Source organism: Petromyzon marinus, chromosome 4 (genome assembly GCF_048934315.1).
Source record: "Petromyzon marinus isolate PM22_M1 ecotype Great Lakes invasive population chromosome 4, UKy_Petmar_22M1.pri1.0, whole genome shotgun sequence".
In the NCBI taxonomy this organism is placed as follows: domain Eukaryota; kingdom Metazoa; phylum Chordata; class Hyperoartia; order Petromyzontiformes; family Petromyzontidae; genus Petromyzon; species Petromyzon marinus.
Window position 1 is genome coordinate 17,568,574 of NC_133670.1, and position 25,391 is coordinate 17,593,964.

General features: G+C 54.5%; 2 protein-coding genes across 2 annotated transcripts; one reads left to right on the plus strand and one right to left on the minus strand.

Annotated features, from left to right (window-relative positions):
* Positions 1-222: 222 nt before the first annotated feature.
* Positions 223-17,532, plus strand: MEIOC (meiosis specific with coiled-coil domain). Its single transcript, XM_032945851.2, has 9 exons — positions 223-346; positions 1,279-1,487; positions 3,751-3,821; positions 7,238-7,392; positions 7,910-8,005; positions 9,906-11,697; positions 12,157-12,291; positions 13,227-13,407; positions 13,665-17,532. The coding sequence occupies exons 4-9, from the start codon at positions 7,268-7,270 to the stop codon at positions 14,042-14,044; spliced, it is 2,709 nt and encodes a 902-aa protein (XP_032801742.1). The 5' UTR covers positions 223-346; positions 1,279-1,487; positions 3,751-3,821; positions 7,238-7,267; the 3' UTR covers positions 14,045-17,532.
* Positions 17,531-21,999, minus strand: INHA (inhibin subunit alpha). Its single transcript, XM_076059287.1, has 3 exons — positions 21,370-21,999; positions 19,805-20,493; positions 17,531-19,425 (listed from the first exon to the last, which is right to left on the minus strand). Exons 1-3 carry the CDS (start codon positions 21,713-21,715, stop codon positions 19,081-19,083), a joined length of 1,380 nt encoding a protein of 459 aa, XP_075915402.1. The 5' UTR covers positions 21,716-21,999; the 3' UTR covers positions 17,531-19,080.
* Positions 22,000-25,391: the final 3,392 nt, after the last annotated feature.

The window sequence follows — 25,391 nt, forward strand, 5'->3', positions numbered from 1 at the left end:
GGATGGATGGCGCGCATCTTCCTCCTCCCTCCCGTCCCTCCTCCTCCTCCTCTTTCTCACTACCGCCGGGGGCCGAGGGGAGGGAGGGTGGAGGCAGGGATGGAAGTGGGAGCAGAGGCGGTTGCCGTGTTGTTGCAGAGCGTTGCTGGGGAGAGAAGGGGTGGTTGTTGTTGTTGTTGGAGGAGGTGGTGGTGGAGGAGGAGCGTGCACAAGGTGAGAGTCGTCAGGGGAGTCCTGGCTCTCGTGGACTCGGCCGATCCTATTGGGTCGGGGTGCAGCGGGGAGAGAAGACGAGGGAGTCCGATTCCCTGCTGCGTTTCCATCAGTCTCGACTCAACGAGCATCGGTAAGCAACGTGCACTCTGCTCGTGCGGACACAGCCTGGTAGGAACCTAATACTGCACAACTCACTGCTCGGTGTCCATGGGTGCAACAGAGTTGACACGGCACAGCGAATTCGAGTCGACTCGAGTTGCCTGTCTCGTACAAACTCGGTCATGTAGAGCAACTTGGAGCGTCTAGATATAGGCACAGAGCGGTAGGAAACCTGTCATGGATACATGCACAAGACAGTGCAAGCGACTTGTATTCACCGCTAGTACTCAATTTTCACGACTGGGGTATTTTTTTTTAAATAAATGATGTTTGTCTTATTCACGTTTAAACAACCAGTGATTTTGCTTCGTGTGGCAGGAAAGCGGAGTAGCTGGAGAAAATCCACCGCGCGTACGAGGGGACAGCTATTCCGATCGGGTTCACGGACCCAACTGCTTTACTGCCATCTAATGGGCCACCTCACATGCAGTTTAGGGATTTTAGGAGATTCACAAATGTTGTATGACGGCTCCCCCACCCCTAACCCCCCATCAACACCACTGGCCCTTGCCCCCCCCCCAACTCCAGCCCCGCGACGTTCACACCACCACCTCTCTCGTCACATTTCGAAGGCACGGTTGGCTACGTACGGTGCGAAAGAAGTTCAACGTTCCAACACAACACGGGCAGGCAGAACACACCGAGCGGCTGCACCGTCCACGGCAGCGCGTCGACGCGGCGTCAGCAAGGCGCTCGCGTCGCCGCATTCGTGTGCGTTTCTGTCGTCCCAACGTGGCGCTGAAGTTCCCCTGCACGGTGTCCATTCCGCAGTCTTCCCCCACTCTCTTTCCCTTCCCCCACCCATCAAAGCGCTGGATTCGGAGACGTGCGTCATCGCGCCGGCTGCAGCACGGTGATGAGGCTGCTAATAAAACACAAACGTGCACGTGCCGCCCCAATCAGGTGGCCGAGATTCCATGAATGCTTCGCCGATTGATGAAGTAACGCGGCCCTCCGACCACGTGCTCGCTCGTCTCTCTTCGGTCGAGGCTCAAGGAGAAGCAAGCCACGGGGGCGCCTTCCTCGTCTTCCCCACCTAGGACCGTGACTGGGATCGAACCTAGAAGTGGGGGGGTGGGGGAGTCCTTAGGGGCGCGCCGCCAGCGTGTGAGGTATGTGAATGTGTGCGGGTGGATGTATAATAGGGCTGCTTTGGTATGCGTATGGCTGGAAGGAGTGTGTTGTGTGTGTGTATATAAGACATGGGGAGCGGTGGTGTCGTAGCTGTTAGCGCGCTGCGCTACGAACTCGGCGACCCCCAGTTTCGATTTTCGCTCGCGATCATCGGTGACGATTATCTGAACCCTGTCCTGGACCTCCCCTAAGTCGACTCGGCCTCGAATGAGTCCCTGGTGTGGTGTGTAAGCATCGCCACAGCGGAGGCAAAGGCAGACATGCCAAAAACACGTTTGGCACCATTGACCTTAACGCCCGACCTTAAACCCTCCAAACCTAGAGCCTAGCCCGACTAAACCTTCACCAAACCCGGGCTGTCCGAGACTGGGTACGAGAGGCCCTCTGATGAGCGGCGATCACGCGCGTCGCACGGATTGCTGGCCACAAACTTCGATTTGTTTTGTTCGTCCAATGTGCCGGGGCCAGATCTTTCGCTTCTCGCTACCGCCCACCTGAGGTGGCATACCTCTGCAGTGGTTCCAATGTCGTTACGTAAGCAGCAGCAACAACAACCACCACCACTACCAAACAGTAAAGCGTCGTGTAATAAACCCCCTTTTTGAAATGCGTGGGTTGTCAAACAATTATGCCGTTAGCCGTGTAAATAAACCACTTTTTTTAGTACGAGTGTATTGTTACCTTGGGTGGTTCCAAGTTCTGTGGACTATTGAGGGTACCTGCTCTGTGTGTGTGGGGGGGTAGTGGTGGGGTGGTTAGGGCGCCGCGCCACGAACCCGGCGACCCGAGTTCGATTTCGGCTCGCGGGTCAACACGAGTCCCGATTAATCTGAACCGGTCCTGGGAGTCTCCCCTCGGTCGAGTCCACCTCAAAGTGAGTTGCTGGCGCGATGCGTAAACATCGCCAGTAGGCAGACAAAGGCGGCCGGGAGTGGTTCTGGCCGTGGCCGTCATTTTTTAAGGGTTGTATACGGCTCGTAAACAGCACTTGCCCCAACAGTCATTTACGGGGCTTTACCGGGGCGGTTTTTTGTGTGATAATGTTGTGTGTTGGCTTGTTTCGTGGCCCAGACCCCTCGGGTTCGCTATCGCACGAATGCACCGCCCATCCGCCCCCCTCCACACCCGCCGGGCCCCCTCGCCATCTGAGGGCGCGGGTTATGCAATGTTCACGCCCTTTACATCCCAAGCAAAGCCGCTGGCTGCGTGCCTGCCATGAACTCCCAAAGAGCTCGCGCGCGCGCGCACACACACAAAGACAAAGACCCCCGCCGCCTCGTATAGCCTGGACAGACTGTTGGGGCAAGTGCCGTTAGCGAGCAGTCGGTACCTAATGAAGCCCGGCGTTTAAAAAAAAAAAACTTTTTCAAGGAGTTGTTTTTGTCTTTGCAGTGGTGAAGTGTAAACAACCACAATCACACCAGCTACTCATTTGGGGCCGAGTGTGCTTGAGATACCATTTAACTAATTAATTAATGTGGTGAAATTATATTTAGGTTACGTCTAAAATATATATGCACGTATAAATACACACGTGCGTGTGTATGTGTGTTCAGGCGCATGCCAAGAAATCAATAGTCTGCAGCTATGATTTGAATCGGCGTCCTATTCGTCACGTGGGACGTGTCATAGGGGACGTTTCGGGCAATGGCCCTTTGTCTTCATAGCACATGATGGCATTTGACGTGTGACTGTGCATCGAGCCGTCCCTCGGGCGAATCGGGGGCGACCGCCCTGGACCCCGCGCTTTTGGGGGGCGGGGGTGGGGGGCCCGCGCTCCGACGTCACGGTGTCGGATGTAATATTTTAGTTTCAAGGTGTCGCGGGGAGTTATTTTTCCCTGCACACCCCCCCCCCCCCCACCCTGGTTGTGCAACACTGCCAACGTAGCGGCGGCAACGGCAGCATCGGCAAACAATGCGTCTCTGCTTTCTATCATAACGGAGCACCACTGGAAAACCTGCGGCCCGTGGTGCGTGGCGAGGTCCCGTGGTGGGGGGGGACGGAGCTCTCTCCCGTGCCCTCGCCCATTCCGCACGGGCCGCTCTGCAATGTCACGTGGCTCCCCCACTACACCTGCGTCTCCACCTCCCCTAACCCATCTCGTTGTGTTGTCTCGCTCGCTCTCTCTCTCACTCACTCCGAGGTGAGGAGGTGGTGGCCGCGCTGCGTGTGTGTGTGTGTGACGCCTCCTCACCACCCCCGCCTCGCCCCACGCGGCTCTGTTTTCTGTTTTCTCAGAACGCGTTGCTCGGTGACGGCAGAGAGAAGAGGCGGCGGAGTCCCCGGGGTCGCGAGTCTCCTGCGTGGAGGTGAGCAGAGTGAGGCTTGTGTGAGTGTGCGTGTGAGGATTTCGCCCCTGAGCAAGTGGGTCCTGCGAGTAGTGAGATGTGGGCGTGTGTGGTCGTTGCGAGTTTGTCGGCGAGTTCCTCTGGGTGCAAAAGAGTGAGCCGTGAGTGAGTGTGTGCGGGTAGTGAGCCATGAGTGAGTTTGTGGGTAGCGAGCCATGAGTGAGTGTGCAGGTAGTGAGCCATGAGTGAGTGGGCGGGTAGTGAGCCGTGAGTGTGCGGGTAGTGAGCCGTGAGTGTACAGGTAGTGAGCCGTGCGGGTAGTGAGCCATGCATGAGCGAGTGTGCGGGTAGTGAGCCATGCATGAGCGAGTGTGCGGGTAGTGAGCCATGCATGAGCGAGTGTGCGGGTAGTGAGCCATGCGTGAGTGTGCGGGTAGTGAGCCATGCGTGAGTGTGCGGGTAGTGAGCCATGCGTGAGTGAGTGTGTGGGTAGCGAGCCATGCGTGAGTGAGTGTGTGGGTAGCGAGCCATGCGTGAGTGAGTGTGCGGGTAGCGAGCCATGCGTGAGTGAGTGTGCGGGTAGTGAGCCATGCGTGAGTGAGTGTGCGGGTAGTGAGCCATGCGTGAGTGAGTGTGCGGGTAGCGAGTCATGCGTGAGTGAGAGTGTGGGTAGCGAGCCATGCGTGAGTGAGTGTGTGGGTAGCGAGCCATGCGTGAGCGATACGTGCATCTTGTGAACGTGTCTACAACCGGTGCGAGTTTGTACGCGGGTATAAGTTTGCGCGTTTAACGCGTGCACTTGTGAAGGTGCATGTACAAGAAGAGGTGGTCGCTAACAACACTTACCCCCCCTCCTCCCCTGCAAGCCCGTAAGGCTACACGGGGGAACTTTGTTTTTGGCTGAGTGAGTGGCCAAATTATTTAGTCCCCTCCACGCATCGGTGGCTGTTATTTGACGACGCCCGGACAAATCGTTTCAAAACATTAAAAGATGGACTAAATCGTCCAAAGTCCATCAAAGTAATTCATCGCTTGTGTTTTCCTGGTTGTCGTTCGTGAGAAATGTGTGCCGAGAATGGCCTTTCACCTGTAGCAGACGAAGCCCCAGTTGCGTATCATCTTATCAGCTCGACGATGTTAGCCTGTAATTGTTTCATTTCTAAGCATTTTATAACAGGGTCTAGAACACGCTCCCGACAAATCAATTAACTTCAAATCTTCACTAAAAGCCTTCTTATTTGTCCTGGCATACGCTGGAAAAAGAGGCATTTACATTATTGTCCAACTGGCTCGTAACTTTTTGGCCACGCCACCACCCCTCCAGCGAAGGTTTTCCAAAATCTGGCGAAATCGTGGGATTGTGGTCTGGGGTATGGAGACCAAACGGATTTTTTTATTTTATTTTCTCTGCGATTATTTTTTCTCGTTATTTTTTTTGCTTGCTAAATAGTTGGGTTTTGTGTTTGTATGATCTGTGTACGGAACGGAATAATTGATGTGCAGCGCTGTGGGATGCAATTGCATGAATGACGCTCTATAAAATGTAATTATTATAACGCATAAACCATGCAATGTGGTGTATTCCCAGTGCTTGGATTCAGCCGGAATGGTCTGGAACGCTTTTTCCAGGAATTATTTTGGCACCAGCCATATCCTTCTCGCCCCATTTTAACACCGAAGGTGGTGCGTGTACGAAAAACACGTGTGTGGAAAGTGCAATGGGTGGGGGGGGGGGGGTCTGGTCTGGGGGGTAGAGGATTACCAGGTGTCCTTGCACACATTAGTACAGTACTAGGATGATGATGAATAGGCGTATCTTGTACTGGGCTGGTAGCCAGCCTAGCAGACGGCAGGGTTTTGGAAGATATCTAATGAGAAATTTGGCTCTCGCGTAATGGACTGCGCAGTGGCGTAGCGTGTGGTTAGCATTGGCCCTGTGTGAGGAGATGTTAATTGCCTCGCCTGGTATACAGGAGGTCGTGTGTTCGATCCCGACCCTCACACCTGCTCTATATTTGGAGTTTGCGTGTCTCTCTCTCTCTCATCATCATCACTGTGGCTAGGAGATGTTGACTGCCTCGCCTGGTATACAGGAGGTCGTGGGTTCGATCCCGACCCTGACACCTGCTCTATATTTGGAGTTTGCGTGTCTCTCTCCCTGTGGTCATGTGGATGTTTTCTCTGGGTCCTCTGGTTTTTCCCCTCCATATTTAGAAACGTGCGTTTACAGTATTTGGCTGCTATACATTTCCACATGATATGCCACTTTGTTGAGCTATCGTTTGTGGCCAGGTCGCTTCTGAAAGAGAGCTATACAGCGTGGTGGGCCTTGCCTGGTAAAACGCCACAAACGAGACGTGTAAAATAAAAAAAACGATACCAAACAGAACTGGTTGAAAGCGCGATTGTGCAGCGTTGTGGAATGACAATCCATTTTTTTAAAAGTTTTTAATTATTTTTGTTGACTCGCATGAGGACACTTGAAACGCCGAGGGTACAGTGGGTCGTGCATATTGGCGCACTTGAGGCGTTTAAGGCTCAATTAATATTTTGCGGGTTGTCGGTAAACTATGGCTAGGCATGTGACCTAGTACCCACAACCATAGCTATATGTATACTGGATGGTGTGTGCGGATAGTTGACCCAGACCCACTTGGCTAAAATGAATCCCTAGTTACTCCCTCGAGGGGTTGCTGCTCTGGTGCAATGTTCAGTTCGCTGGACATGAAATCCAGAGGACGCCGGTTCGGTCTCCCGGCACAACATTTTGAAACGGTGAGCAGCAGCAGCAGGTTTTGCCGTCGGGTAAAGTGAGGTTTCTGCTACTCTCCCGCCTCATTCCAAGGGATCTGGCCAACACGGAAGAGTAGGCCAAATTTCCTCCCTAAAGAGAGGGGCGCCCTGCCACCAATCAATGGTGGCGTGAGCAAGGACGTTCGGCCGGTCTGCACCTTCACACCCCGTAGGCACGTGTTGTGCAAAGGTCGCGCGTGTCTCCGCTACAAAGGTCGCTTAAATCTCAGCCACGTGGGCTGAGGTGTCCAAGCATGGGGGTGGGGGAGGGAGTTGCGGCTGAGAAGAGAGTTAGTTAAATGAGAGTTCACGGATATATTTCCCCCCCCCCCACCCCACCCACCAGGAAACCTGAAATGTAGTCATCTATAATGGCATCTGCAATAATCACGTGACAACGTGTAGACGAGTTGAAAACTATCGATGTTTCCCCACAATACGAGGAGGTGGCCGAGCGTTGTCATAGGACGATGCACTGAGCTTCGGCCACCCGTAATTTTTAAACCGGGTTCTCGAGTGTCGTGCGGTCGATGGTCTCGGCCCCTACAGCAAAGTTCGACATCCCTTAAACCTGTCTGATGGGTATGTAAGCATGCACGTGTGTGTCTACAATCGCTCTCAACCCTTTTTGACGCCAACATCAGACCACGCGGGTGTCCGAGTCCAGTTCGGAGATGGCCTTCATTTCAGCTTCCATGACCTCTCCAAATCGGTCTCTTTTCTTCAACGCCTGGTCCACAACCGTCGACGACATCACCGCCACCACGAAATCCCCCCCGGCAGAGCACGTGCACAGCCGGTGAGTGACCCCCCCCCCTCCCTCCCCACCACCCCCACCCGCACTCCCGTCACTGAGGCTGCCTGAAAATTAAAGCGGTGGTCATTTTCCAAAAATAAAACCCACTGAGAGCCACACGCAAAGTTGACCGCTATTGGCCAAAACATCCGACTTGAAAAATCACCCACAAATTACACCGTTGCCCCCCCCCCACCCCCCCCCGACTGCAAAAACCTGGCATGACACACCTGAAGAGGAGACATGAGATTGTGTAAGGCTGTGCAGGGTCAACAAGCGTTAATAATACGTAGTAAAAATAATAATAATAATAATAAAGATTGCCTGGGAATTCTGGAGGTCTGCCGGCATTTTTGGATTGTCTTGCGTGTGACCCAAGATTTTGGACAGTAACTGTGAATGTAACCTTGAAAGAACACGTTTCCCAGCCGCTGTATGAATTGGCGTTGCGTATTTCTTTGCAGGAAGCTGCAAACAATGCGTTCGTGTAATTAATAAATAAATAAATCTCTTCCTGCAGAAAAACATTTGACCCGAACGATTCTGGTAACGCACCGGATCTGTTTGACCTCGTCTCCCGCCTCCTGGATGAAGAGGACGCATCGGAGACCGAGGAGTGAGCTGCCCTAACCGTTGCGGTGTCACCATGTGCAGTAATGTTCAGTTCAGTTCATTTATTGGGCATAGCCCTGTGAGCCATGCGGCTCTTGAATCGGGTGCAACCGCAACAAACAAAAACATGAACAAGTAGTGTACCGAGCGGTAGCACGCTGCGCTATGAACCCAGCGACCCGAGTTCGGTTCACGGCCAACATCAGTGAGGAATATCTGAACCGGTTCTGGGCCCCTCCCCCCAGGTCGACTCGTCCTCAAATGATGACGTGGTGTGGTGTGTAAACACCGCCACGAGGTAGGCGAGGGCAGCAGGACGTGGTGTTGGCCACCCACCGCTTCGTGTGCCATGCCGGCCTTCATAGGTGCTCTTGAACAGCACTTGCCCCAAAAGTCAGTTTTTTAAGGCTATATCGGGGATCTTTGCGTATTCACGTGTGCCACATGCAAGTTGGCACAGCTGAGATCCTGCGGTGAGAATCTGGGTTTTTCATCCGTCCGTAATGTAACTGGGTTCACACGTTTGTAGCGAGTAAATGTTCTCGGCCTGCTCGCCAGTGGCTCTCGCAATGGAATTTTGCTGGGGAATAAAAAGAAAAGTGTTTTGTTCAACTTGCGATGAATAACCTTTGCGAGGCATGTAAAAAGGTTTTGTGCACTTAGTGTGGACAAAGCAGTCTGTTGAAGAGACTTCAAAGGTAGTTCCGCCACGTCATCTTTCCGGACCGGGGTGGGGCACTGTGTTCTTAGAGCGTTCGGAACGGACATTTTATCATCTTGTGACACACCTCCAATGGCGCAGCTGGAATCGAATAATTCTCAGCCTTGGTGAATCCGCTGCTGTTTGAAGGCTCCCGCCCCCCCCCCCCAAACCGTGTCTGCCATGGGGGTTGTTTGACCATACTTTGCCATGCAAGGAAGCTCGGGTTGGTGAAGGGGGGGGGGGTCGGTCCAGGACCGCTTCCGATACCACTCTCCGCAAATCTTATCCATGGCCAGGAATCAAACGGGTTGTCGGTGGATTCGCAGGGCAGTGTCTGCCACTCCACCAAATTCGGAACACAGTTGGAGGAGAAACTTAAATGACTGAAGAGGGACGATATTCTTGCCTGCGAATTATATTTCCACGTGAAGAGTTTTTTTTATTATCTACAAACAACGCAATGTTACAACAGCGGCAATGATAAGCGCTCAGCACGCAAGCACAAACAAGTATTGACTTGCTGGTGAACCGGCTCCAGTATGAGCCCCTATCGTGCATCCTTGGCAGTTTTTCGTAGAAATGATAAGCTGGTAACTAATTGTGCTCGGAGAATTAAAAAAATAATAATAACGACGTGTTTATCGCACGTGATGGCGATGAACACGGTTTAGCGATGATGCGTTTTTGTTTTCCATCTTGGAAGTGAGCGAGCTACTCGACCCACAATGTTACCTAGGCCGATTTCTTCTCCATTTAATTAAGAAATAGGACGACTCTAAATGTGTGCGACTCTAAATGTGTGCGTGTAAAAATAAACCAATCAGAATAATAATCAAGAAATAAGCACTAAATGAACATTCCCATTATTTTTAGGCCATCGTTTGTCCAGGACGAGCAGTGCCGAGTCTCGAGACTCCATTTCAAAAGGGCCCCTGCATTGTTGGGATGTTTTGGCCGTTTGGCCAACCGGAGAACGCTGAGAAAACGCCTCCGAATGCTCAAAGCTCTGCACAGATGTATTCAAGAATCCATCTCCTGGCCACCTCGGCACCATGTACTCCTGGGCAGTCTCCCATCCGAGTATTAACCAGGCTCAACGAACTTGGCCTGCGACATCGGAGCGTATTTGTTGACGGGATAACTTTGTAACGATGTAATCATGCGGTGGTGGTGACGGTGGTTATTGTTTGTTGTTGTTTAGAAGGGTGCTGTCTCCAGCCCCGCACAGCTTGCCCTGGCCGCTCCTAAACCACGCCGCTCCTCCACCACTCCATCTCCCGGCGCACGTGCCTTCAGCGACGTCTCCTCCACCGCCACCCTGGCTCCTCCCCGGCGGGGGTGTGATGGCAGGGCTCCGCTCGGCTGAGCAGCCGAGCGGAGCGGCGGACGCGCGGGGGACACCGGGGGCCGTGAGCATCCCGCCGGGCCGGGGGACTTCGCGCTTCCTGGGACGCACCATGGAGGGGCTGAGTCTCGATGAGCGGGCGGCAGCGGAGGAGGAGGAGGAGGAGGAGGAGGCGTGCGTGGCTCTCTCGTCGCCCCTCTTCACCTCCGCTATGCACACCTTCAGGGCCGGGCTTCCTCCGCCCGACGGCTTGATGCGGTACAACGAGAAGACGTCGGCAGAGATGACGGCGATGATGATGATGATGCAAGATGAGAGTTGTTCGCGGCCAAATTACTCGAAGGGGAATTCTAACCAGAGTACCGGCAGTGGCTTCAGGAGGCCGCTCGGCTCCCGGAACTGTGTGGCGGTCTCTCCGTTCAACCGCCAGGTTGTCGACCCAACGATGATGACGCCGAACCTGCTGGCGGATGAAGATGGGACGATAAAGACGTCAGCGGTGGCCGGGATGAGCAGGCAGAGGGAGCGACCGTGGCATCAGTGGAGCCATTACAAGTCGGGCGCTTGCAACAAAAGCGATGGCCCTTTTACCAGGCCGGCTGAGAGCGAGTGCCACTCCGCACCAGTGTTTGGCAAGTTGATGACGGCAGATGAGCACGATGATGAACTGCGAGGCTGCCGCTCGGGGGGGCTTGGGTGCGTGGCACCACCGCTGCCACCACTACCGCCACCACCGGAGGTGGCTCTACAGGCGCCACCGCCGCTGCCATTCGCGTCCATCCAGAGATTTGACGGCAACCCGAGACCGAGCCGGAGCGACTACTTCCGCGCAGAGGCATCGCCGGGCTACCCGGGCTCCCCAGGCGTTTCCTTGACGGCGCAGAGTGGCGCGTTCCCTAACCGCGGTCGCTCTGCCGGCGACTTCGCGACGGTGGAGGGCGGCACCGGACCCAGCTTCGGCGGCAACAAGTACAGCCGCCCCGCTCAACACGAGGCCACGGCACGTCAAGCAGTGACGGGGTCCCACCGTGGCGTCGACACTCAAGGAGAGCAGTGCGGTTTCCTCTCCTGTCCATTCAACTGCCGGAAGCAGCAGCAGCAGCGGCAGCCAGCGCTCTCGCCCCCTAGTTGTTTAGCTCGGGGTTACTCAAACGTGGGCCCTCGTGGCTTCTCGCTTCCGTTTGACCGACGCAATGGCAAGCGGCCGTCCGAGACGCCGACGACGCCGCCCAAGGGTGGCGTCCCTGAGGCGCAGCTGCACCCGCCATGCTGCTACCCCGGCTACACGTACAGGAGTGATGGAAGGCCGCAGCTGCCACCGCCAGGGCCGCCACCGCCAGGGCCACCACCGCCCGTCGTGCCACCCTCCAGCGACTCCCCGCCGTTTGCATTCGGCCCCCCGTTCGGCTTCCCGCCGCCGCCCCCTCCAGGCGCCGATGAGCGGCGCGTGTTCAGGCCCTGCTACCCGAGCACGGTCTTCCCGGACCTGTTCTACGGCGAGCTGGCATCGGCGCTGTACGGATTCCCGCTGCACTACGGCCTCTTGAAGCCGGCGATGAAACCACGCAGCGGCCCCGCCAACGAGCTCCACAAGCACCTGGAGGAATCGTGCGAGCAGTGGAGGGGCCTCGAGAAGCAGAGGAAGAAGGTGGGCATCCCTGCGGGCAGTGGGTGATTGTAGTGGTGGCGGTGTTGGGGAGCGGTAGTGTAGCGGTTGGCATGCTGCACTACGATCCCGGCGACCCCGGGTTCGATTCGCACTCGCGGTCAACGCCAGTGACGATTATCTGTACTGGTCCTGGGCCTCCCCTAGGTCAACTCGGCCTCAATTGAGTACTTTGTGCAATGTGTAAAAATCGCCACTAGGGAGACCAAGGCGGCCGGGCGTGGTTCTGGCCACCCACCCCCTCGTGTGCCGTGCCGGCCTTCATAGTTCCAGACTGTGTGGCTGGCACCGCTGCTGTGGTCGCGCAGCTCTTCCAGCCACGTTGCGCCGGTTTCGCGTGCCGTCCTCTCAACGGGAGTGGAACCAAGTCGGGGTGGGGGGGGGGGAGATGAGCTTCGTAATCACTCCTCGTGTATGTGCGTGCGTGGATACGCACGCCAGGCGGAGATGGAGCTGATGCGGAGCTACCCAGGGAGTCGCGTGCCGGGCCCCGTCAGCATCGCGATGCCGCGCCTGCCGCCCAATCCGTCGCGCGTCGACCGGCTCGTGGTGGACCAGCTAAGAGAGAACGCCAGGGTACGACCCGCGATGTTGCGGAGGGGAATGGGGGTTGTAGAGGAGGGTCGTCTTGCCCCTGTCTCCGGCGCTTAATTTCTCCACAAAAATAATTCTCGCTCGAAGTCGTTGGTGCACTGGAGCTGGTGGTGTGACCAGTGGCGACAGTCGTAGCTAGCAGTGTCATATATTGGATGTGGTGTGCCGGGTGTGAAAATATTTTCCACTCCTGAAATGGGGAGCCGTGTTTGTATCCGAGGAAATGCAGCCCAGAATCTGTGGGTTCGGCCTCCTGGGCTTTTTAACATCAAGTTTGCTGAGACTGGCGTCTAATTTAGTAATCACTGATTTGTCGATGTGAAATGTTCATAATGCTTGCACTCGTAGTACATGCACAAAGGTAAGCATGAATTGATGAGACGTGCGTGCTGTGAGATTGATAATCGACATTGAGACGTGCGTGCTGTGAGATTCATGATCGACATTGAGACGTGTGTGCTATGAGATTGATGATCGACATTGAGACGTGCGTGCTGTGAGATTGATAATCGACATTGAGACGTGCGTGCTGTGAGATTGATAATCGACATTGAGACGTGCGTGCTGTGAGATTGATAATCGACATTGGTCGGGCCGCGTGGCTAGATGGTCGGAGCTCTCGACTCAGCCCAATCGTCATCTGGCCTCCAGAGGTTTGTTAATTTGGTACTTGTGATAATGTAGCTTTTGTTTTGAAGACGCACCGAGCCTAGCATCTGTGAAAAGGAGACTTATAGCTTATCGGATTCCTCCAGTGAAACAGATATTCTGATTTTGATCGGTGAGGCAGTGAGAATTGCATTGCGCTGAGCTTCTTGAAAATCGGAAACCTGAGAGCAGGAACCAGACAAAACGCCAGATCGATCTCTTAACTCGCTCCCCTCGCCGTGTGCCGCCGCCGGCTATCACTCTTGCAGGTGGTGGCCGTGCTGGGCCACGTGGAGGCCCTGCTGGGGCAGTCGCTTCCTGCCAGCGTCGTGCGTGCGCTGGCGCGGCACGTGGAGGCGGTGCGCGGCGTGCAGGATGCGAGGCGCAGCGAGGTGATGAACGCCGCCCTCCGGCATAAGCAGGGAGCCCCGCGGCACCGCTGTGACAAGGGTGAGGATGACGACGGTGGCGGCGGCGGCGGAGAATCATGATACCGATGACGGGAGTGGTAGAAGTGGTGATGACGAGGAGGGGATGATGATGAAGATTGATGAGAATGAGGATCTGTCTGCGTTGCTGCTGATGATTGTTCATCTTCATTTGAATTTTCGTGACCCGAATCGTCCTCGTGACCAAACGATTTCTTATCTTCCGTTCTTTAAAAAAAATGTAATTGCGTGCCAATGATTGTGCGCGCGGGCAAACAGACGTACTGGCGCTCGCCTACTCGGTGCGGGCACTTGGTGTGGCGACGCGCCGGGCCCGCTCGGCGCTCTGGTGCGGCCTGCAGCTCGGCCTCCCCGAGTGCCTTCGCGGGGATACGGCCACGCACGCTGCCCTGCAAGAAGCCCTGCGTGACCTCGACTCGCCTCCTCCTCCTACTCCTCCACGTCCGCCTCCACCTCCGCAGCCTCCCGCTCTTTACGGTGGCGGCGGCTACGGCACAGAGGGCGCGCCTGCGGGCACCGTCTCGTCTCGCCCCCACTGCGAGCCCAAGCAGTGCGGTGGACAGGCCCCGCAAACGGCGTTCAGCATTGACGATGGCCGCAACGATGTCGATGTTGATGGTGAAGGAGGAGGTGCTTAGAAGAAGCGGCGGTGGCGGCTGCGAGTTTCTCCCGCTGCAGGGGACTCGAGACGTTCTTTCCGAGTCGCAGATTGGGGGGGTGTGGTTGGGGAGAAAATGAAATAGTTGTGTTTATTAATTTTGGGTGTAGGTTTTTTTTATGTTCAGATGACTTTATTCGCGGACGGGTGGTTGTCTCCGCCGCTTCGAAAACCGGTCGGGGGTCGACTCGGCGTGTGAAGTCACTGGGGTCGATAAAATATAAACACTTTTTTGGGAAAGTCACCAGTGGTTATCGTAGAGGTAGACTGGTCCTTGTCATAGGAACGTAGAATATCCACCACTGGATAATATCTGTAAAGGGATGAACAAAAGCCCCACACTCGTTTTAGTGGGAAACCACGTTTTCTTTAACTTTCTATTGAGGTCACTTGTAGCCGCGATGTTGCGTTTATTGAAGAATCGCATGTGTGCACGTGCATCCCCGCGAGCCTGGAATGCACACCCGTGTGTTAGTCGTGGTGATTGTAAATCTAGATTATTTTAATTTGTTTTTGTAGCTTTTTTACAACCAAATCTTCCGAAATGCGCTACTTGAAGAAGCTGGGCCGGGTTGATCCTGGTTATCACTTAGATGCGTGACTGCCTGGGGAATACCAGGGCAGGCTTGGGGCTGTGTGGTGGCCATGCGATAGCAATAAAACAATGGATTCTTGAATTTATCTGTGCTGAGCTTTCAGCATTTCCGAGTACTCTATGGTTTCCTTATTCCAATGCAGGACCCTACTTCAGAAAACCTGTAGACTAAGGCTTTCCGGGGTAAATCAATGGAGTGTTATCATTGTTAACTCTGTCATGTACAAATCCAGAACCGCGTCGCCTTGAATGTTCATTTTGACTTTGGCGATTTTATATTTTGATGCGATCGACGCGAAACTTCGTACAGAAGCGGCGGCATGAATAGCGTAGGGGCATCTTCACCTAGCAGCAGACAAAGCTTGGCTGACTGATTTTATTGAAGAATCAAAACCATTGTAAACTAGACGTAGTGTGCTACTAGTTTAATCTTTCGTGGCTACCGCTTGCGTGCATACCATATTTATGTGCTTGGCGTGTGCTCCGTTGTTGACTTTGCTGGCATGTTGATTCTGACACGGGCGACATCTTATTGCGTTAGCCGCCGAATTCTCACTCCCAACGGTGGTGGACGGCGATTTATTTATTTATTTTTACAAGGAGTGGCATTTCTTGGGAAGCCTTGGGTCCCAGCGTGATCCCATCGTGGGTTCGCGTTTTTAGTTTTCACTTTTGCGTTTTAATTTCGTGGATATTTTTAGGTTTTGTCTACTCGGGTTTTTTTTATATACGATCACTTGATAACAGCGTTATGAGCGGTGCTCGTATTTATATATTTTATGAGTTGAAACGATCATGATTTGTCGTTGCGCTTTAGTAATCGTAACAATTTTTGTAGGTGCGTGGTGGTCTGGCACGCACTGGGGGGGGGGGGGGGGGGGGTTGGTTCCATGGGAACAGAGCGAGCAGTCGGCTGTTCGACATCCTTTATTTTATCAGAGAGACAGACGGGTCCGTTGAGATTCACAGGTTCATTTACGCAAGGGAACTCCCTGTAGTCTGAAGTTACTTACGGGATTTGTTCCCGAGTGGTGATGTTACAATTGTCTTAATCATTGGTGATGTTAATTTTAGTCTTTGGGCTGTGCAGTTTACAATACGTTGGTTCTCACACTTTAGCGACGTCGCAAGAAGTGTCTGAAAGTCACTTTCTAAAGTGGGTACTTTTTGTTTTCCCGATAAATGGAGTTTCAGGATGCATCTTGGATGCGTATCTGCCCGAGCACACTTTCTTTCCTCAAGTCCATGCCTTGCCACGGACTTCCGTTTGCTCTGATCCACTCGTTTCTCTCGGTGTAATTCCAAATATGTATCTTTGCAGTGCCCCTGGCATGCGCGTGCTGTGTAATCACAACCGGATTATGTTGTGTGGCGTGCGTGTTTTGAGAGTGAATCTCAGCGTTATCTCCTGGAGATAACATTCCTAATGAGCACAGTGAGCGAGTGGCTGAACCAAATCCTCGTGCACGATGTTTGCGCTTGAATGTAACGTTTGTGTAGTGCCACCAAAAACGAGATGATGATGCCGACGATGCTGATCGTCTTGGTTTGGGTGCTACCCACCTCGTTTTATGTTTTTTGGTGCGAGTTCCTTGCAGCAGGAGTTGGTGGTAATTTGGTTGCTCCGTGTGATGATTGTGGAGCAGCCGTTTGACAGCGTTAAATCAAGTGAAACTGTTGGAGTTTGACTTGATGTTATGGTACTGCATGTCCTTTTATTTAACCACTTGCAAGGTCTACAGTGTATTAATATTTGTAGAACACGTTGTTTAATATAATGGAAATTATATTATTGAGCTTTCGCGTGTGCCTTTTCTATGATGTTTATGTCAGGTTTTCTTTTCCTGCTGAGCAGTAGCTGGTCGGCGATTATCTGAACTGCTCCTGGGCCCTATATTCAACTGACCAGCGTGGTGCAGTGTGGTCAAATAATCCCCATGACCGACAATGGTGTGGGGAGAGAGGTCTTTCATCCAATCGTGGATTCTTGATCAAAGGGGCTTAAAATCATTGTGGTTATTTTATTTAACGGGGTGAGAATCCTCTGGGATTACGCCTTTTTTATACAGTGTTTGACTTAAGATTAAAAATGATTATTCACACCAAGTATTCATTAATCGGAAAGTGTTCTGTAGTGTTATTAGAGTGCGTTTCGGAAAACAGCCGTTAGTAGGGGTGTGACAATTTTCCTGCTGCCCGGGGCAAGTCGATGAAATTGCCACGAATTGGCGGAGGGGTGGGGGGGGGTCATGATCTGATTTCGAAAATCGATTTATTTTATTTTTTTCCACTGGTGAAATTATAACATAGCATCGTCAGTTCAGACTCGCGAGTTGATTTGTTTATTTTGTTTGTTATGCTTTGCCGCTTGACCCGTAACCATGTGGTTTTTTGGAGGGAAAGTTTGCAATGTACGCCACAGCCTCCCGTCCTCCTCCTCGTCCTCCTCATGCCAGTGTTGATGACGTGCGGCGCTGCGGTGCGTGGATGGGGGGGGGCACATCGCGTCAACATCCCCCCCCCCCCCCACCGTTGCTCCTCGCCTTCGCCAAACCCGCACTTAACCCCGCGTGGTGAAGGATGATCGCGACCCCACTCGCCCACCCCGCCGCCTACCCGGGACCCACACGGCGCGCGGGTGGGGAAGGCGCTCATCCAGCAGTAGATGTCCTCGTGTGGAGAGGCACGTCTTCTCCAGTAGCCGGTGATGCAAAGTGCGTTTGTATTATTATTTTTTTTTTTGTTGAACCGTAGTGATTTGGTTGTGAGGTGTAGGTTGCTGCTCTGCTTTTGTTGTTATTATCCCAGGCATAATCGTCTGCCTGGTGGCGTTTCCTAAAAGATGACAATAAACGGAAACGAACAGCATGGGACGGGGACGCGTCTCACGATTTATTTATTCAATCGTTGCAGCACTCGAGCCAACGCCGGCATCGTGAATTAATCGATTCTCCAGCTCGTGTTTGTGCCGACGGGGTCACTACTCCCCCCCCCAACCCCCCCCCCCCCACCCCTGCTTGTAAGGGAAGTGCCCTCGCCAAATCACGGCCTGCTGCTAAAACCGGCGACTGTGCGTCATCATGAGTTCAGCTAAGTTTAACATGCAGAGTAGGCTTTCGCGACCAATATTATCCATAAGAGGGGTTTTTTTTGGGGGGGGGGGTGGTTAGATTGCGTAAAATCTCAAGATTGTAAATGTTGTGGTTTGGCTCTCCAACACACCGGTGTGCTGTACTAGTGACGAATTGGCCACGTTCTGTTGACGTGACAACCCTTACTAGTTGGCTGTGTCGGGTGGTGGCGGGTTTTAACGACACATTTATATATTTACGCGATCTAACAAACAAACAAAAAACCCCTATATAGTTTAGCTAAGCCTGGCTTTGCTGATGAAACCCTGAAGGGAGGAACTGCGTGAGTTTGCTTTGCTCAAATGCCGCCGGTAAATATTTCTCCTGAAGAAGATCCCAAATAGGCTGGCTAGATTTAAGAATGTACATTTTATACGGTGTAGATGCAGAAGAGGGGTTATTTTTTACGAACACCGATAGTTTATGCATCCCCTCTTTTGTAAGGTTGGGTGGGTTTATGGTGGGGTGAGGTGACATTTGCGAAAGTGCGTGTTATGTAGGCCGTCGAGGTGAGGTTTGGGGGGGGGGGGGAGTCGACAGAAGGCGAGGGTGGTGAGTTTAGGTGAGACGAGGTGAGTGTGCGAAGGTCGTGATGTGTGCCGGCGTAGGCAATTTGAGTGAAGGTGAGGCGAGGTACGTGAATTTGCGTTAGGCGAGGTGAGCGAGTGTAAAATCCGAGGTGAGCGTGTGGCGGTGAGAGGTTATTTTTTTGTGTGTGGATGAAGTGTGCGCGTGAAGGCGAGAGGCGAGTGTGGGAAGGTGCACGTGGAGCCTATGCCGCTATACCGCATCGGCGATGGGCTGATGCGGTACGGGAGGATGTGGTGCCAAGTGGGCTTGCCGGAGACCGATACCAGCGGTGTCAAGATCGGTCTGTGTGTGGAGGAGGCTCGTGAAGAACGCTGCCACTTGACAGTAGGAGGCAGTCGCCCTCCAGCAACAACGGAGGGCGGAGAAGCGACGTTCGCAACAACGAGCGGAGCGCCGGGCAGAATAAATGCAGCAAGTTAGCACAGTAGGGGGGGCACAGTAGGGGGGGGGGGTTACAGCTTGGTGGCGCATCTGCCGGTCATCTCAGTCGGCCAACCCATGGCACCTGCTGGGTCTATCCCGTGACCTCCTGTCAGCGGCGAGCCTTCGACACTTCACGTGGCCTCGGTGCACCTGGCCTGGCACAGGCGCCGTGGGTGACGTCGCCGTCACACGGTGGCGAACGTCGCCTGTTGGTGTTGGGTGAGCCTGTGAAGGTGACGGCTGAGCGCGCGCAGGTGAGAGCCGAGGGCGCGGGGCTCACAGGCACGCGCACGCGCGCACCACGAGCCCCCCGACACTCTCGTATCGGTAGCTGAAGCCGCCGTCGCTCGTGGTGCGCACGCGCAGCGAGCCGAGCGCGCCGGGTTCGGGCGCGCAGCACTGCCCGCGCCGCCACCGCCACCACCATACTGCTGCTGATGATGGTGGTGGTGATGGTGGTGCTGCTGGTGGGGGCTCCTCTGTGGGACACGTGCCCCGGCACCGGTAGAAGGTGAAGTTCTTGGGATACACGATCCAGTGCGCCCAGCCCAGCTCCTCGAACGAGATGAGCGTCGCCTCGCGGTGGCAGTGGGGGGTACCGCTCCCTCCCGAGGGGGGCACCTGGGGAGACGACAAGTGACGGGGGAGGCAGAACAGCCCACGAGCCGCATTCACAGTAGATGTTAAACGTTAAAGCACGTGTTTTAGACGTTGAACAGAATGAGACGCTATCTTTATTTGAAGCTTTCGTGACTGCAGTGAATCCATACTCTTTTTGGTTCTTTCGGTAAAGTCACGTAGGTAGAAAATTAATAGATCCCGACGTTTCGATCGCAACACGAGCAACCGTCATCAGGTGAAACAACGTAGGAGAATGAGACGCAATCCGCTCGTCTCTCGTGCATTCTGCTCTGGCTCTCACCCCCCCTACCCCCCGTCTGTACGGGAGTTGGTGGGGGGGTAGAGCACGGGGTCGGTTTGGACTTTGGGGTAAAGACACCTGCAAGAGTTGTATCCTGGCGGCCGGGAGGGACTCGGCCGAGTTCCCGTGCACGCCGCGCCCCAACCTCGCCCTCGCTGTGGGCACGGCGCTCAGAACCACGAACACGGGGGGCGCCTCGGGGCCCTCGCACGCGGGGCGGCACCGGAGGCGCAGCGCGAAGCTTCGGGCCCCCAGCCAGGACAGGCGGCTCGCGGGCACGTGGAACACGAGCGGAGAGGACATTGTTTTATCATCATCGCCATGCTCATCCTCCCGGTCGTCCTTCCAATTATCATGCGCATCACCCCGCCGAGTCTCGGTCTCCTCTTCATTCTTCTCCTCTTGGTCCTCGTCACCACGTGCGTCTTCCGACCGAATCTCCCCATCGGCCTCTTGTTCTTCCACCGTCAGCACTTCACCAACACCACCATCACCACCATCCTCATCCTCATCCTCGTACTCGTCGTCCTCCCCCAGCCTGAGCGGCACGAAGCGCGGCCGGCCCGACTCTTGGTCGAGGCTGACGAGGTGGATCTGGCTGAAGCGGCGCGGGTGCGCGCGCGCGAGCCACAGCCAAACGCGCGCGCCCCGCACGCGCCCCGCGGCGCCACCGATGGCGCGGAACACGAAGCCGCGGGCGCGGGGGTCGTGGGGCTTCAGCGCCACACGACGGAGCCGCTTTAATTCGGGGTCGCGCCGTGCCTCCTCTGCGGGTGGGCGGGGGGGAGTGTAATGAGGTCATTTATGTAATAAAGGTAGCAAGTGACGGGTGCAATTTTTTTGCCGAGTTGCTTAGCCATACTTCACCACGCTGGTCGGTTGCTGGATGTTTAGTTTGTTGTCCTACCCCTCCCCCGCCCCTCACCTCTAATTAGCATGTTTAACACGTAAGCTTTCGCGACCAATATCGTCGATGATAGAGGGTTTTTTGGGGGGGTTGGATCGCGTCAATATATAAATGTGTCGTTAAAACCCGCCACCACCCGACACAGCCAACTAGTAAGGGTTGTCACGTAAACAGAACGTGGCCAATTCGTCACTAGTACAGCACACCGGTGTGTTGGAGAGCCAAGCCACAACATTTACAAACTGGCCGCGTACGGCGCGCGATAGAAGTTCAATAAACATCTACAACAAAGAAGGGCTCAGGCTCATCTTAGATATCATGGCCAACAACGCACACCGATGTTGGTCACCGATGTTGGCCATGCACCACATTTGTATTCGTCCTACCGATATTGCAAACGATGATTAAGATGTTAATCCAAACGATGATTAAGATGTTAATCCAAACGATGATTAAGATGTTAATCCAAACGATGATTAAGATGTTAATCCAAACGATGATTAAGATGTTAATCCAAACGTTGATTAAGATGTTAATCCACACGATGATTAAGATGTTAATCCAAACGATGATTAAGATGTTAATCCAAACGATGATTAAGATGTTAATCCAAACGATGATTAAGATGTTAATCCAAACGATGATTAAGATGTTAATCCACCCTCGTTGACGAACCCGACAAAACAAAACGAAGCGTTCGAGTTACAATGACTACAACTTAATTGGAACGCGTTACCGTCCGTCACGGGCAGTAAGATGAACTCGGCCTTCTCCACGGGCGCCCTGCCCCCTGCTAAGGGCATTCCCTCGCCCTCTGCGGAGGGCGCCACCCGCCAGGCCACCTCGTGCGCTCTGCCCAGACCCTCGTCCATAGCGCCGGGGCTCAACGCGGGTGGCCCGCGATGGAGGCCCAGACCCTGGGTTATGCGACCCCTGGCCTCCCGTAAGAGCACCTCCCGGGGGTCCGTCTCGAGCTCCCCCTTGATGCGCTCGCTCGACGGAGCGACCTCCTCTTGGGCAGCGCAGGGGCTCGGAAGGAGGACGCAGGAGACGACGACGATGAGAGCGCTGCGAGGCCCCATTGTCGGGACGGATCGGAGAGCTTCTGCGCTCACCGCGGCGCGACGACCAGGGATTTATAAGCCACGAGTTCTGATTAAAATCATTTTTAAGAAAAAGAAAGAAACGCCCGTAGACGTTTGGCTGCTGGACGCGATTCGGCGAGCGAGGACCCACGGCTGGAAACTCGATGGGGGAGAATCGTAGCGATTACATCCAAGGACATGGGGAGGGGAGGCGCAAGGCAGACGCGTTCCAGCAATTCCCCGCGCGCCGTTATTTCTCTAAATTCGCCCGTGCTCGGCGGATATATCAAAAGATATACGTTGGCCCTGAGGCTGATTAATTCACTTAAATTGGGTGACCGCCACAACTTGCCCACGTGCTGCGAGCGTGGGAGGGGGGGGGGCTGCGAGGCGTAGCTAGGAGCTGGCGGTGCCGAAGTGTCGCCGCCTCCTATGCGTGGTGGGGTTCATCATCTCGGTTATCCAATCTCCCCTCCACATGAAGGCAAACTCCCAACAATGGAATTTGCTAATCCTGCCGAAGCAGGAAACCCCTGAACGAGTCTTAAGACTCAGCGAATGGGCGTATTTGTCGCATGGTGATTGTTGTGTCTGTGCTTTACACAGGGTGGGTGCTACCCGACTTATTCATGATTCCGAGTTGACTCGCGACCGGGATTTGAACTTGCAACCCTCAGAGTCACGAGCCGAGCGCTGTCCGTACAGCAATGGCATCATTGCCAGCCGCGATCCATACACCGCTGGATGAAGGTACCAAGTTCAACAAATCCATCACGAGCCGATCTCGTCGCTTCATCTCCACAAGGAGCGTCCTCTCGGGCGCGTTCCCACCCTCGATCGCCACTCCGTCCTCAGCCAATGCGACGCCTCGAGGCTGCGCTTGTTCTCGGATCCACGTTGTTCGGGTCTCTCTGGCTCTCAACAGACTATTGAGGCAAGTGCCGCGGTGGCCAGCACCACGCCCGACCGCCTTTGTCTCCCCAGTGGCGATGTTTACACACTGCACCGGGCACTCACTTGAAGCTGAGTCGTCCACGAGACCAGTTCGGATATTCGTGAGTGGGATGCGAACTCGCGGGTCCCCGAGTTCTCTAAGCGCAGCGCACTAACCACTACCGCTCCCCACGCAGCAGACGGAGGGGATGAGAGCCAGAGCGGAATGCGCGACAGGCAGGCAGGTCGCGTCGTGAGCCATTCCGTTTAGCGTTTAACATTTGCGAAGCAATGACCATCGTTCTCCACCCCTCGCCCGCTCCCCGCCCCATCATGTTTCTAAGCCCCCCCCCCATGTTTCTGAGCCCCCCCCCCCCCCGGTATGGACGCTTTACATGGAGGCAGCGACCTCCTTGCGCTCCGGGGGAGACGAACAGGAATTCAGTGTCGCGTCTATGAATAGAAAGGCGAGGGTGTTGGTTGTGTGGTGTTGTGCGTGTGGAGGGGGCGCCAGTGTAGCGATTAGCGGCGCTGCGCTACGAATCTGGCCACCCGGGTTCGATTCCCGCTTGCGGTCGGCACCAGTGACGAGTATCTGAATCGGTCCTGGGCCTCCCCTAGGTCGACTCAGACTCAAATGAGTACGAGGTTACCGTGCGTTAACATCGCCATTAGGGAGGCAAATGTGGCTGGGCGTGGTGTTAGCCACACCACCCACGCCTTCGTGTGCCGTGCCGGCCTTCACAGGTGCTCGCTCACAGCACTTGTCCCAAACGTCTAAGGCTACACGGGGGATCTTTGTCTTTGGAATGGAGAGGGAGGGATGCCTCACTCCAGACATGGTGCTCCCCATGACGAATAAGGGAGGTAAGGCCGGGTTATGTTGGGAACTGAATTGTTTTCGGGGTTAGTCTTAGATCACTTTTGTCAATCCATTATACTGGACGAGGGCCTTTCAATGCCCTCTTGGTTATGATGGTTGTCTGAATCATATTTCACCACGCTGGTCATTGCTGGTTGGTGAAGTAGGATGGGGGCGGGGGGGGGTCAGACAACACTCGCCACTGATGATAGCCGTCGCCGGGAATCGAACTCGGGTTTCCGGATTCCCATCGCGGGGCCCAGCACCCACTGCGCTACCGCCCCGTCCGAGACACGAAGCAACATTTCCACACGGAGCTCTGGCAGCGAGCAGCGAATGGTCACCTTGTGTGTCAGAGCACAGCTCAGGAAGATGGCATCACGGAACGGACTGGGGGGGGTCCCTTCAATTGGCCTCTCAACCCGCCCTACAAGGTGACTGCTGATGCACAAAATAGTCTCCGAAGCCAATCATCGGCGGCACGGGACCCCGCTCCGTATTCCAGCCCCGATCGTTTATTCGGCAGTGGTTCTTCACTGCAAGGCCCGCGGGCCGCTGGCTGCCCCTGGTGGCCTTTAGCGCCCGGCCTCTGACATGCGCCCCCCCCCACCTCCCCCCGGATAAGACACATGTGAACCCCCCCTCCCCCAAATCATCGTGCTGTCAAACCCCAATAGTTTCAAATGTTTCGTCGGAAATCACACTGATTGATATCTTATCGGCGAAAGTACCCCCACATCATTGAAAATGAGTAAAGAACACGAGTTTATTACACGTGTGTGTGTGTCTGCGCGCATCCCACACACCACGTCCGTTATGCCTCTAGCTATGGGTCCAAGTGACGTGCAGCCGAAACCAGCGACCCGGAACATATATATACAGTGCTGAGAAATCAGTCTTTAAGTGGTTCTACTGTGAGTATGCGAGTGATACACTAGAACTGTGTGTGTGTGGGGGGGGGGGGAGAGGTGGAGCGACGCTCACAACAACGAGCGGAGCGTGCGGCGATTAAACGCGCGCGCAGCAAGGCCGCGTTGCGAGGAGCAGAATGTGGTGCATGTGCCGGTCAGAGATAGTCCATATCACCAAGGTCTGTCCCGTGAGCTTCTGCCAGAGGGGCATTCAACACGCAGAGTGGCATCAAAGCGCACAAAGCCTGGCACAAACGCCGCCGTAACGTCAGCGACACGATCATTGATATTGTATATCTCGGTGTCTGTATATACTGTGTGTGTGTATATATACCGTATATGCAGGGGACTGGCGATGATTATTTGCACCGGTCCTGGACCTCCCCTAGGTCAGCTCCGCCTCAAATGAGTTGTTAGTGCGATGTGTGAACATCGCCGCTCGAGAGACAAAGGCAGCCGGGCTATGTGCCACCCACCCCCTCGTGTGCCGTGCCAGCCTTCATAGGTGCTCGCTAACAGCACCTGCCCAATCAGCATGTGTAAGGTATACGGGAGCTCCTTGACTCTGGCAAATGTGCAAATGTGTTGGTATGTCTTTATTACGATGATGATGGTAATATACAAAATGAAACAAATTATTTACTGATGCAAGCAGCACAAATAACAAAATAACTTAATACAAATGCACCATGAAGATGGACCATTGCCCGAAACGTCGCATATCGTACCTTTTGAGGCCACAGCGTTGTCAACGAACGCGTCGAGTCTGCTGCTGTTTTGTATTTCCGTTTGTTGCACTTCCCCCCAGCAACATCCGATCGGCACTGTTGACTACGTACGGCGCGAAAGAAGTTCACCACACAGTGCGCACGTGCGAGCGTGGCGTCGTGCCCCAGTTGGTTTAGAGCGCCTGTCTGGTAAACAGGGCTCCTGCAGGGGTCGAATCCCAAGCGGTGGTGCCTGGAAA